General features: G+C 43.2%; 1 protein-coding gene across 5 annotated transcripts in view; it reads right to left on the bottom strand.

The window, feature by feature from the left end:
* Positions 1-839: 839 nt before the first annotated feature.
* Positions 840-14,742, bottom strand: part of GALNT2 (polypeptide N-acetylgalactosaminyltransferase 2) — a 155,395-nt gene continuing 141,492 nt past the window's right edge. For 4 of the 5 annotated variants that reach the window (XM_050949098.1, XM_050949102.1, XM_050949101.1 and 1 more), the window contains 2 exons: positions 6,192-6,311; positions 840-2,384 (listed from right to left, as the gene is read on the bottom strand). In XM_050949098.1, coding sequence (XP_050805055.1) covers positions 2,229-2,384; positions 6,192-6,311 — 276 coding nt within the window. In that variant the 3' untranslated portion in view covers positions 840-2,228. Of the gene's footprint in view, positions 2,385-6,191; positions 6,312-10,353; positions 13,233-14,742 lie in introns of those variants that run through there. The other variant, XM_050949099.1, reaches the window with a different exon arrangement.

Below are 14,742 nucleotides of genomic sequence, written 5' to 3'. Positions count from 1 at the left end.
TTGGGGGTGTGAAAAACCGACACCACAGAGACCGAGTTAAGCTGACAAGCTCCAGTATAGACACTGCTAGGTCAATGGATCAATTTTTCTGTGGACCAAGCTAACTTCCTATAAAGCAGATTTGCTACAGTACAGAAAAAACCCTTACATTGCTATAGCAAGTGTCTGGCTTCTGTTGTGCCTGTAGCATAGACATACCCTCAAAGGGTGTGGATGGGGAGAAATTGAAGGCCGAAAACAAGTTGTTTATCCATTGCAAGCCACCTTGAAACAGGCAAATGCCCAGAGTTTTTACTGGAGGAGATAAAAGGATGGGGGGGGGAAGAGAAGAGAGAGATCCCTCCTCTTCATGTATTTGTAGGAGAGTTGGACGAGAGAAGCGCTGATTCAATCTCTTCCCTAAGTGTTCCTGGTATACCCAAAAGACACCTGTGTAGATCCACAAATGCATGTTATGCAGCTCCAACTCATACATCAGACACATTTATGGGCCTCTTATTTCAATGTCCGTCACTGCAAAGTAAAACCCATTTTGCCTGGAGAAATTCCACTTACTGTACTAAATGCAGCCAGAAAGGAAAGTGCAGCTCATGACATACTCTGCTCCCCGAGACTCAGAAAAAGGAAAAGACCACTGTCATAGTACGGTTTAGTAACAATACTTCTAAATCTCTCTTTCAAATCAGCCCTTAGGCTGTTTGAGATCCATTATCTTACCAAACTGGATTTTGCATCGCTCATCTCCAAGTTATCAATGCAGTGTTGGTTATTATTGCCAGCACTGATTCTTTCCTTTTCTTTTATTTTAAAAACAAATGCTTCAGTGAGCTTTTAACAAATCATATAGTCTAGGCAAACATAAGCGAGGTGGTCAATGTTGGGGTCAAGTTAACTTTGACAGCATTGCTTTAATACAAAAATGATGTCAATTGGGCTGAAGCTGTAAATTGTATTTATTCTAAGGTTAAAAACACCACTTGGCATCTCCTGGTACCCAGAGTAGAGCCTGGATCAGTTTCAAAAATTCTATTTGGAGGAATTAAAAAAGAGGATCTCTTATAGCAGGTTTATAGATTAAAGAAGTGCAACTCTGAGACACCATGTAGCTGCTGATCCTTGCAGATTAAAACTTATGATCGTAATGTGCTATCTGTACACAGTGATGCTACTATTCTGTCTTATCCTGACTCATTAAGACAAAGACATTAAGCTGATCAGGGTCCTGCTAAAAAACCAAACTGTGCTGAACCCCAGTGGCTGCACCTGTGAAAGAGCTGCACTGCTTATATAATTTTTTTAATAAAAGAAAAGAAGTATTTTGAAGACCAAGTACTAAAGAAATGTTCAACATAAATATCAAGTACAAGTTTACAGATACCCAGGGCACACGTAGTGAATTCCCAGTCAGAGGAGACAATCCAAGCAATGATGTGTACAGATCCATCAGTTTGTTCTGCTGTTTCTCTTCCTCCTCTTGAGTTCCATAATCTCTGCAGATAGTCAAGTGCTAAGAAGTAGGTCCAGTTTGCAAAGCAAAAGCATCCAGTGTTAGCATCGACATGACACGCCTTCACACAGTTTTGTTCTCTCAACAGTCCAATCCACTTTCCGGTTTAAGTATGTTAATCACTTGGTTGATAATTACAAGATGAGGAAAATTGATAAACAGTTGGGAATAATGATAAAATACATATATTATATATATGTATAATATATATATTTAGAGTCCATCATAGAAAAGTTCATATTCAAATATACCAATTACACATGGAAAAAACCCTTCAAAATGACACTTCAGCTTCTGGAAACCACAAATGATGATTTCTATGTAAATGGAGATTTCAGTTTCTCCTAGCAGTTTATTTTCCCCAGTCTCCCTCCCCCCACACCCTACTCCCCTCCCTCCTTCTGTATGTTAAGATCCATTTTCTACTGTAGATCAATTGTTTCTAGGGATGTTAATCATCTGCTGTGCAAGTACTAAACTGAAGTCAGACAGGGACTGAGAAGTCTTTACACCAGAAGGGAACTTTGCTGCACTACGTTCAGTGAGATAATTGCTGTGTTCCACATCCCCTTGGTTCCCTTGTGTTCGGCTTTGTTCTCTCCTACTTTCAGACGAAGATGGAATACTGAGGTATATAAATTCCGTGGAAAGTTTAAGAAATCTATCAATCAAAACTTTGCCCAATGTCTAGGAAACAAGATGGCGTTGTGCGTAAGCCCTTCTACTGCTGTAGATTAAGTGTGAATTTCCACTGTTGTGACAGAGAAGGATTGCAGACCTCAACGGTAAGACCGCCATTTTTGGCATTTCGGCTGTCTAGACACAGATTACTGCCAACATGCCTCAGTTTAGAGTTGCTCTCAATTTGCTCCCATTTCTGGAAAAAAATAAAATAAAGTAATGAGCTATCCAAGTGTGCATAAAAATGTGTTTCATGTTCTGCCTTCCTAGTTCTCCATTCTCAAATCCCTCCCCAGCCTCTGTATGTGGCAATTCTGAGACAATAGTTTAGATACTGTCCTTTAAGACTTGCCAAACTATCACAAGCCATGCTACACAACCATTAATCCAGCTAATACTTTGCATTAGAAATGGAGGTTACACCGACTCATTTTGTCCAGCTCTCTCCTCAAATACATACAATCCCAATGCAGTGCCAGGTTAGAGGCCTGCAAAGCCTGCAGCTGTGGTCCCCTCAACCTGCGGGACATAGAAATATTAGCACTAAACTTCAGCTCCCTGCCACCCGCCTTCCCCCCCAATGTTTTAAAATCATAAATCACAAGAACTGATCCCCAAGGCAGTCTTTCAGAGGTTGTGCAACCATGGCCATAGAGCCCACCTAATTAATTTGTGGCTGTTAAAAGCAGCATTGTCCAGAGCAATGCTGAGGACTGTTGTCTGATTGACCAAGTATGGGACTAAGAACAAGGGACTCCTGTATTCTATTTCTAGCTGACAGTTTCCAACTGTGACTCTTTTCAAGAACTCTCTTCCTTGGTTTCCCTATCTGTTAAAATAGGGATAATACTTGTCCTGCCTTTAAGGGTGGAGTTTGTGACAATAATGCTGGCAAATACTGTAACTAGAGTGCCCACAAACCCTCTGACAGATGGGGACCTAGCAGCTCGCAGCCTATTCAAAGTGACCTTTGCCAAATTTTCATAAATATTGGCAACTGCATAGAGACTCTGGCATAAGCAGAAGTGGTCACCTCTCCTGGATGAGAAGACTGAGGAGGTTGGGCTGACAGAGGGAAGGGAGATACCTGAAATTCTGACCCAAACATATTTTGTAAAATGAATCCATTAAGTTTGTTAACTGGGATACAACCATTCTCACTAAATCAGGGGTGGGCAAACTTTTTGGCCCGAGGGCCACATCAGGGTTGCGGAACTGTATGGAGGGCCAGGTAGGGAAGGCTGTGCCTCCTCAAACAGCCTGGCCCCTGCCCCCTATCTGCCCCCTCCCACTTCCTGCCCCCTAACTGCCCCCCTCAGACCCTCCGACCCATCCAACCCCCCTTCCTCCTTGTACTCTGACTGCCCTCTCCTGAGACCCCTGCCCACCATCCAACCGTCTGCTCCCTGTCCCCTGACTGCCCATACCCCATCCACACCCCCGCCCCGACAGCCCCCCACCCCTTATCCAACCACCCTCTGCTCCTCATCCCCTGACCACCTCCTCCCAGGACCCTCTGCCCCTAACTGCACCCCCCCCGATCCCACCCCCTTATCCAACCCCCCGCTGCTCCCTGTCCCCTGACCTGCCCTCCCACCCCATCCACATCCCCACCCCCTGACTGGCCCCCTAGGACTCCCACTCCCAACACTTCCTGTTTCGCATCCCCTGACTGCTTCCCCCTTCCCGAACCTCCACCTCATCCAACCGCTCCCTCTTCCCTGACTGCCCTTCAGGATCCCCTGCTCCTTTACCCAACCCCCCTGCTCCCTGCCTCCGTACCAGCAGCAGAGCTCACAGCCGCAATGCCCGGCCAGAGCCAGCTGCACTTCCCACACTGCCCAGAGGATGCGACGGGCCAGAGGGACAGCAGGGGAGGGGCCGGGGACTAGGGTCCCTGGCTGGGCGCTCAGGGGCCAGGCAGGACAGTCCTGCAGGCTGTATGTGGCCCGCAAGCCTTAGTTTGCCCACATCTGCACTACATAGTATCTCACAGAAAGCAAACTCCCAGTCATGAAGTATTTGCAGAATAGTTGCTCCTTGAGTATAAAAGCACAGAGGCTCAGAGGCAAAAAAAAACATGGCTTTGCAGAGCAGACTTCTCTATGACTATATGAAAGGGATTTGCTGCTGAGAGGACTCTGCAAATGTGATTTTACTTGTGCATGGCAACTGAAGACAAAATAACTGTGCTGCTTAATAATGCAATTTGTTTAGGGAGCCTGGTGCTCTCACAAAGTGCAGTCCTATGTCTTCCTTCATTTTTTGCCTTCTCCCTAGCTCCAGAAAGGCTTTTCCTTCTAATATTTTCATTTTAAATGATATGTAAGACATGTACATCAGTAGCAGCAGACATGTCAGTTCTTGGTTGCTGAGGTCTGAAGGGAGAGGGAATCGAGCTCTATTCTCTTCAGAGAGAGACTGTCACGTGTTCAGGCTTCACTGAAATACGGGCTTCAAAAATATATTATGGATCTGTCTCTGGAAATAGGTTTGATAGCACAGACCCATGCAGTACACACCACCGCTGCTGGGCTGACCTACTGATAAGGCAAGTTTGAGTAGGAGAGCTTTGTATATTGAGATTACATGGACATGACCTCGAAATGCACACCCCATCCCTTACTGATCTCTGCTCCTTGCATTTCTTATTATATTTCCATTGGACTGTTTACTATTATACTAGCATCTAAGCTGTAATATATGTTGGTAATTATTTGTTAGTCTTCCTTTACATTCTATTACATTAGCATATGATAGTTTCACTTAGGAACACAAGAAAAATATCCACTTCCAATGTAAATAAAAAAAGTCTCTAGATTACATAAGTGCTGTGAGCACTTAACATTCTTCTTGTTGAAATAAGAGAGACAGACAGACAACAGGCATCAGTGAAAATCTAAACCAAATATTCTAGAGACTCGACTGCTGTAAAAAAAGTTATACTAAACTTTGTTACCTCATATGGACAGATTTAGTGCATTTCTCATGGGTTTTAGATGGGGAGAGGAAGAAGGTCATCTGAGCACAAAGGTGCAAAAGACTTCCAAGGTATTTGTGAGATGTTCTCACTAGAATTATTTGATGGAGGACTTGGAGGGAAAAGGTTTATGGTGCAAGTGTTACTGTAGCTTTCCACCTATATTCCATAATACACTTTAAGAAATTACATACTCATATACCTTAGTAAAAAGACATCAATAGAAAATAGACCCAAACGCAGCCCTCAGTTATACCTATGCAACCTCAAAGCTTTAAAGGGGTTTTAAGGGTGTAAATGAGGGCTCAACTTGGCCCTAAATTTGGACCTGCTGGCCTCCCAGGTTACAATCTTCAGAAGGGAGGGGTTACACACTATTTTCTCATCTAGAGGCCATGGTCTCTGAAACACAGTCTGCCATTACATATCCCTGCATGTATCTTTATCTTTCCTCAGTTAAAGACTCAAGACTGTTTCCTTTTTACCTAGTTTGCCAGCATTTAGATTCTTATGGGCACATTGCCTTGATTATTAAAAAAAAAAATTTGTATGTTTGCTTTAACACCACCAAGAGACCTTCTGAGAGGGGTCACTTAGTAGGCTACCGAGAGATTTTGACAGCCCTTTTCTAAATATCTAACCTCCATATAATTTAGTGGGAAAAACTTAGCCTCCTTATACTAGTTCCACTAATACTGTCTCTTTTCCACTGGACTCCTTTCTGAGTTTCACATCCATCTCAAATCAAGTTATCATCAATGCCTCTCTGCGGCCACACAAATGGGTGAAGTGCTCAACACACAAGCATGGCCTCACTTCATTTCTACTGCAGTTCCCAACTGTCCTGCTGGCAGTGAGAGTCATCTGCATCCTGATACACACATGTGGGGCAGAGAGCAAACTATTGGTTTGTACAGGCCAAGAACCTCAGCAGGTTAAGTATGCATATGTGTGCGCACACAGAGATTTTTGATTTTCCAGTAGAACTGCTTGCACAGTGAGTTATACACATTATGTACTCACCTGTCTACCGTCATTTTCTCTGCAGCCCTGGAGTTTTATTAGTGAACTAGGTGCTCGGTCCACAACAGTAAGGCACAAATCCATATGTTTCACTGACTTGTCCTTAGTTAAGGCCCATTCCTGGAACACAAGGAAATAAAATGAAATATATATTTGTGAACATAGAAACATGCAAAAACATATGCAAACATGCTCAGTTGGCCTATGTTAGACTCCTGTAAAAAGGCTCAGAAGGGACTTTCTGTAACCAAGAGCCCCACTTTGGATTTAAAGCATCAAGTGTTTGAACAGTGCTTTTTCCACACACAGTTTTAAAAGCAGTGTAAATTAATATTCCAAACTGACAACCTTCTGTTATGACTGGTCAGATTCAGAGCCCATTTTAGCTGGAACCATATTGACACATGGTCCTCTAGGACCCCAATGTAGCTGAGGACTAATTTACTGTGAAACTGCATCTTGCACCTCTGTCTCCCGAGGCTTCAAAGCATGAGCCTCATCTTCCGAGAGTCATCTATGCAGCTATTTTTAGAATGCTAGCGTTGGCCCCACCAACGCAAAACTGCCCACCTGGGCTCAGAACACTGCATACACCAGGGGTTGGCAGCCTTTCAGAAGTGGTGTGCTGAGTCTTAACTCCACCAGAGAGGTCCTTTGGGGCCATCTGGCTGTCCCAAGTCAGGATAAAGGAGGAGGGTTGGGCGTGGGGCTAGCAACTCCACCTTGTAAAAAATCAACCTGCTACAGAAACGCCAACAATAGTGACAACAGAGACTTTTACCCTGGAAAAAGAAGAGTCTTCAACTAGAAGATGCATGACGCTGGATGGTAAAAGCCGTGAGGAAGCCACTAAGCTGATTACCCTTCTTGCAACCAGGAGGATTACCATAGGCACATGGAACGTGAGGACCACGTACGTGTCAGGAAAGACGGCGCAGGTTGCAGCAGAGATGAGGAGCAACAACCTGACCCTATTAGGCATTAGCGAGACAAGATGGATGCAAACGGGACAGAGACGACTGTTGACAGGAGAGCTGTTGCTGTATTCAGGACATGAAGAGAGCGACGCACCCACACACAGGAAGTAGGCTTCATGTTGTCCAAGCAGGCACAGAGAGCACTGATTGGTTGGGAGGCACATGGTCCCAGGATCATCACAGCATCCTTCAGAACTAAAATGAAGAGGATTAAGATGAATGTTGTTCAGTGCTACGCTCCAACTAATGACAGCGAAGAGGAGGACAAAGATTATTTTTACAACAGACTCCAGAAAATATTAGAGATTCTCCCAGACAGACATCAGCATCCTTATGGGAGACTTTAATGCCAAAATTGGACCTGACAACACAGGATATGAACAAGTCATGGGGACCCACGCTCTGGGAGAGATTTGTGGATTTGTGTGCACTTAACAACCTGGTCATAGGAGGTAGCATCTTTCCTCACAAGCGGATCCACAAGAGTACCTGGGTGTCACCAGCAGGCATGACAGAAAATCAGATCGATCATGTCTGCATTAGCAAGAAGTTCAGAAGATCCTTGCAGGACGTTAGAGTTAGAAGAGGAGCGGACGCGGCATCCGACCATCACTTAGTGGTGGCCAGATTGAAGCTGAAGCTGAAAAAGAACTGGATAGACATGTCAGGCAGAAGAGTGAAGTACAACGTCAGCCTTCGGAAGGACCATAAGACCAAGGAAGATTTTGGACTGACGCTGAAGAATAAGTTTTCAGTATTACAGGATCGGTTTGAGGAAGAGGAAGACAGTGTCCTAAACAGATGGCAGAAAGTGAGAGAGACACTTAGGTCAGTATGCCAGGAAGTGCTTGGAATTAAGAAACACCAGCAGAAAGAGTGGATCACAGCAGAGACTTTGATCAAGATAGAAGACAGAAAGAAGAAGGCAGCAGTCAATAACGGCAGGACTAGAGCAGCAAAGGCCAAAGCTCAAAAAGTGTATGCTGAAGCCCATAGAGCAGTGAAGAGGAATATCAGAAAGGACAAGAGAGAGTATGTGGATGAACTGGCAGCAGAAGCGGAGCAGGCAGCATACAGCGGTAATATGAAACAGCTGTATGATGCTACCAAGCGACTGTCTGGAAAGTTCAGCAAGCCAGAACGTCTTGTTAAAGACAAGCAGGGAAAGTCTATAATAGGAATAGAACAACAGATGAACAGATGGGCGGAGCACTTTGAGGAACTCCTGAACAGACCAGCACCACCAAATCCACCAGATATCAACCCAGCCAACGAGGACCTCCCAATTAATTGCGATAAACCAACCAGAGATGAGATCAGAAAAGCCATCACCATGATGAAGAATAGGAAGGCGGCTGGACCTGATGACATCCCAGCAGAGGCCCTGAAAGCAGACCTGGATGCTTCAGTGGAAATGCTGTACCCCCTCTTTGAGAAGATATGGGAAGAAGAAGTGATTCCGGTATACTGGAAAGAGGGATATCTCATCAAAATCCCCAAGAAAGGAGATCTTAGCAACTGTGCCAATTATAGAGGAATCACACTCCTGTCAGTGCCAGGGAAGGTCTTCAACCGAGTCCTCTTAGAGAGAATGAAGGATGCCGTCGATCCACAGCTACAAGATGAACAGGCAGGTTTCCGGCACAATAGATCATGCATGGACCAGATAGCAATGCTTCGCATCATAGTCGAGCAGTCTATGGAGTGAAACTCCTTGTTATACATCAACTTTGTTGATTATGAGAAAGCGTTCGATAGCATGGATCGAGAGACCCTCTGGAAGCTCCTTCGGCACTACGGCATCCCAGCAAAGGTGGTCAGCCTGATCAAGAACTCATATGACGGTATACACTGTAGAGTGATCCATGGAGGGCAGCTTACTAACAGCTTCCAGGTGCAAACTGGAGTCAGGCAAGGATGCTTGTTGTCACCACTTCTCTTTCTCCTCGTCATCAATTGGATTATGAAGACATCCACTTACGAGCGTAGAAACGGAATCCAGTGGATGTTGTGGACCGAGCTTGATGACCTGGACTTCGCTGACGACCTTGCGCTCCTTTCGCACAGTAAACAGCAGATGCAAGAGAAGACCAACGTAGTGGCAGCCACGTCATCACAGGTTGGCCTCAACATTCACAAGGACAAGACCAAGATCCTTAGGATTAACTCCACTAGTAATGACCCAGTCACATTGAATGGAAGCCCCCTGGAAGAAGTGCAGTCCTTCACCTACCTAGGTAGCATCATCGACCAGCAGGGTGGCACAGACGCAGACATCAAAGTAAGGATTGGTAAGGCAAGAGCAGCCTTCTTACAGCTCAAGAACATCTGGAGCTCCAGAGAGCTGTCTTTGGCAATAAAAATTCGACTGTTTAACTCCAATGTGAAATCAGTCCTACTGTATGGAGCTGAAACCTGGAGGACAACTAAAATAACCATCAGGAAGATCCAGACCTTCATTAATAGCTGCCTCAGAAGGATTCTCCAGATCCGCTGGCCAGACACCATCAGTAACATCCACCTCTTGGAGAAGACCTGTCAACTCCCAGCAGAGGAAGAAATCAGAAGAAGGTGGGGTTGGATAGGACATACACTACGTAAGCAGCCAACTAAGATCACCAGACAGGCACTGCGGTGGAATCCCCAAGGCAAGCGGAAAAGAGGCCATCTAAGAAACACTTGGCGACGCAACCTTCAGGCTGATAGCAAAAAAATGGGCTATACCTGGAACCAGCTAAAGCGAATGGCCCAGGATAGAGGACTCTGGAGATCTGTGGTTGGCGGCCCATACCCCGATTGGGGTGACGGGCATGAGTGAGAGTGAGTGCTGAGTCTTCATTTATTCACTCTAATTTAAGGTTTTGTGTGCCAGTAATACATTTTAACGTTTTTAGAAAGTCTCCTTCTATAAGTCTATAATATATAACTAAACTATTGTTGTATGTAAAGTAACAGGTAGGGACTAGCCTGCCCTAGCTGAGCAGCATGCCGACAGGACTTTTAACGGCCCAGGCGGCGGTGCAGTTCTGGGTTGCAAACCCACGATTTGAAAACCACTGATCTATATGTCTCTTTAAAGTTTGAGATAAACAGCTTAATGGATAAATTACTTTATGTTAATCCAGGCAGTTAATTTCCAGTGATGTTCAGGAAAGAGGTTACTCCAAAAGCCTATAGTCCTGGGTGAACAACAGGCTTTTGAAGTAACCTCTTTCCTAAACATCACTGGAAATTAACTGCCTGGATTAACATAAGGTAATTTATCCATTAAGCCGTTTATCTCAAACTTTAGAGACATATAGACACACGGCCAAAAAGGGTTATGCAGCTTGCAGGCTAATCTACCTGATTCAACCTTTAGAGACAGATTAGAAAAGTATGTAAATGGTAATTAGGGCCATTCCATGTTAGATGGACTAGAATTTTGAAATGCAAACCTGTATTGTTAGAGAATGACATTAAGGTAATTTATCCATTAAGCCATTTATCTTAAACTGTATAAACACTCTTGAGACCTGATCCTGTCATCTCAGATCTGCTTGATGCTTTATGTGGGGAAGCTTGAGTCGTAAGACTGAGATCTCCAGTTCCACCTGGATATGAACATTGGACTATAGACTATGGACTACTTCTGAAAGAACTCTTTGCAATTACAAAGCTCACCATCTCTACTATGAAACTGATTTCAGAACTGTACTCATGTCGGTATGTATACTGATCTTTTAACCAATACTCACTCTCTCTTCTCTTTAATAAATTTTAGTTTAGTTAATAAGAATTAAGAATTGGCTGTAAGCATGTATTTGGGTAAGATCTGAAATATTCATTAAGTTGGGAGGTAATGTGTCCGACTCTTTGGGATTGGTAGAACTTTCTTATATGATGAATAAGATTTTCAGTAATCCTCATCATATTTGACTTGGATGTGTGGGAGGAAGTCCAAGGGTGGGTTGCTATAAGGGAACTGTGTTGTTGGCTTCTGGGTAACCAGTGAGGTATAGAAGCTATTTTGTGCTGGTTTTGTAAATCTAAGTATTGGAATATCCACCAGCTTCGAGGATTATCTGCCCCATTCTTTGCAGTTTGCCCTAACTGAGTAACCTCAGTGTAGCCCCTCTGGGACCCTTGTCACAGCTCCGGATCACTCCTCATTCTCTGGTTTCCCTCTTCATCCCAGGCTAATTCCCTCTACCATTGAAAGCCACCTCTTCACCTTCAATTCGCTTCTCAGTCAGGCCTTTTAAGAATAAAGTCTGCTCTTGGTGCCTGAGGAGGATTCTGAGCTATGAGACCTAGTTGCACAGGACTGAATTTATTAGCCATAACATTAACAAATATCTTGCAAGCAACACACATGACTGGAAGAGATTAGCTAATTAGATCACTGAATTTTTCATTTGATTTATCTTCTGATTTAACTGCACTTTTGGCATGCATTCTCTCTTGCAACTCCACTGGATTAAAAATGACTCAGTCAATTTCCTCATGAGAATACACACAAAAATAATCAGAATTTATCCAATTACAAACTATTACCAACATAAAGATTTAGTAAACAGCTGCTAGCAATTCATCAGCTAAGGACATTGAAATTACGCATCATAGGTGTAAAGGAAATCATATGACTGCACAAGAACATTGTTAACTCCCCACGATCCCTTTGTGAACTACAAACCTACCTAAAATTCAGACTGTAAACTTCCAGTTTAGAACAAACAAAATACTCAAAGTATTTTTAAAATGTGTAGTTTCAAGTAACTGAAACGTGACTTTTTGCTGGGTATTTCCCTCCAATCCTTATATGATTAACTGCCGTTGTTTAAGAGCAAAGTAAAAATAATGGTTATCTGTTAGGACTTTGATTTAATATATGTAATGGAACCAGTATTTTAAAACTCTCATGTGGATTTCTAAACATTAAAATCATTGAAATGTATATCCTCTGTGAGAGCCACATTTGATGGTTAATGGAAATAAGCAGTACCAGCTAGCTCGTAAAGCTTGTCACTTCTGTGAAGTACATAGGCTCTCTAAAAATAGATTTTTTAATTTTTTTTTTAATTTTCACTAATTTTCTGTCTAGTTATGTTTCAGAAGGGCTCCAACGAACTCTAACTGAGGCTACATCTACACAGTGCCTCAGCATGTACTATGTAGATGTGAACTGCAGAGCCCACCAAAGTGCTGCAATCTAACTTCCCTGAGTACATGCTGCTGGCAAATTAAAAGGTACCTAAGCCTACGTTACCATAGTCCACTTTCTAACAGGACTATGCTAACAAAAGCTAGGTACTTTTTAATTCACACATGCAGTGTCCACAGAGGTAGAAGCTCCAGAGAAACTATGGTGGCATAACATCACAACTGGAGAGAAACAAGGATATTCCTCGTCAATAGTTGCATCGTAAGGCTCAGAATGTATTCCCTTTGGAAAGCTAAAGCAAAACAATTTTGTAGGCCTGCACTGCCGGACAGCCTTGGCATTCTATATTAATGGTTTCAAACAGCGGGTTGTGACCCATTATTGGGTCACAGAATGTAAGGCAGTGGGTCGCGACGACTCTGGTCAGCACTGCTGACCGGGCTGTTAGAAGTCCCACCGGCAGTGCTGCCCGGCCCCTTTCTGCACCTCAAATCCCTCATCCCCAGCCCCACCCCAGAGCCTGCACCCTCCCAGACCCAGAGCCCCCTCCTGTACCCCAAATCCCTCATCCCCAGCTCCACTGGGTTGCAGGCATCAACAATTTTCTTCAGCTGGGTCACCAGAAAAAAGTTTGAAAACCATTGTTCTAGATGCTTTACAGTTAAGTACTCAGATCAGTACAATGAATGACTCAGTAAAATCTTTCCCCTATTGTCTGCATATAAAAAACTTTCCTTTGCATAGCTGTTACTTAAATAATACAAGCCTGATTAAAACTGAAAAAAAGTCTTCTATCATTCCTTGAAGATTACCAGACACTGACAGACAGGGGGCCAGTTAGAAAGGAGAAGGCAAAACAAGTGGAGTATTCTTCCAGGCTCTAACCCCACATTGCCAGAATGAGGCGATTCCAATCCAACCCTGGTTACAGACAAAAATAATGTCAGTACTTTTGATTAAAAACCTAACTCCCCAAAGTCAATACATTTGAAGTTAGGATGCCAACACCAACCTCAGCTCTGCCCCTTGCATCTCCATCGGTTTGGGGCCAAGCACCCCACTTAAATCCATCCAACCTTTTGCATCTATTTTTACAACATTAACACCTCCTCTATACCATATCCTTACCAAAACTCTACATACTTGTCTGCAAGCTATCAAACCACAAAGTCTCCATCTTCCTGTATGTTGCACTCCCAAATGGAGTACAGCACTCACCATCTCACTTTCACCATCCTATATTGGAAGCAACTCCCCCATTCTATCAAGATAATTATCCATTTCAGATCAGACGTCTTATTCTATTGGGTGGGTTAACAGATTACAAACCAGAATCCACCCTCCAGATTCAGGTGAGAATCCTTCTATACCCTAATACAGCATGTATGTACAGATAGGCTCATGATACACTTTCCCAATGTGGACTGGATCAGATAAAACACTAATGTGAAAGCGGCACTCGGAGGCAAGAAAGTTGCATGTTTGATACTCTTTCCCTTTATAGAAAGTTAATTCTGTTATCTCCCCTTTAAAAATGTCACCCCTCATCTCTGCTCATAGGCAGCCGCTAGCTTACATTTACCGGAAGAGGCAGACTTTTGGATTTCTCCACTTGCTGTATTATTAAGTTAAAGCTTTGGTATGCCAACATAACAAGGAGTAAGTATTATTTTTCTAGAAACTTCTCTTTAAAACAAAGTTAAATCTTAAAGCTTTTTTGTTGTCAATGAAAATCCCTGCTAAAAAGTCTACTCTCTCAGATACCACAAGGGGCCATGAGAAAAGCTTTCAGGTGAGTCCTGAGCAAGATTAGTTAATACTTCAAAAGACTATGTTCAGAATTATCAGCATTGCCTCAGTATTTCCAGTGAGTGGTAAAAAGAAAATTAAAACCTCGCAGAGTTCTGTCTACTCACAAAGGGACCTGTGTTTACTCAATCATGCCTTAGTCACAGCTGAATAAAATTATCTTTAAGCTATTCAAAATCAAGCACAAAAGCATCTAAAACAAGCTGTAATCCAATTTTGCCCATTACAGTCTTTTTCAAACAAATTGGAGAAAGGAATGGACTGGATACTATACCGGTAGTTTCAAATGCACTGGGTTGAAAGAGGATTTTTCAAGTGTGTTGTTTAAATGCAGAAAAAAGAATTAGCTTGAAACTAGCTCTCCGAAGCTACATATCATAGCAGATCACCTCTCCTAGATCTGTGCTCCTGTCTGCAAGCAAGGCAGGAGCACCAGGCTCAACATTGTAAAGCCACTGCTCTCAGGGGGATTCTTGCACCAGCCCTTCACACAGCTTTGCCAATTCCTTTCAATGTTGTAGGTGAAGTCAATCCCACGTATATAAAAACTAACTGTTCAGAGCAGATATTTATAATAAAATATAAAACTTTGTATTCTGTGTTGTAAATGAAATCAATATAT

Source organism: Gopherus flavomarginatus, chromosome 4, assembly GCF_025201925.1.
Source record: "Gopherus flavomarginatus isolate rGopFla2 chromosome 4, rGopFla2.mat.asm, whole genome shotgun sequence".
In the NCBI taxonomy this organism is placed as follows: Eukaryota; Metazoa; Chordata; order Testudines; family Testudinidae; genus Gopherus; species Gopherus flavomarginatus.
Note: the sequence above shows the minus strand (reverse complement) of the source record. Positions and strands in the feature narration are given on the sequence as shown.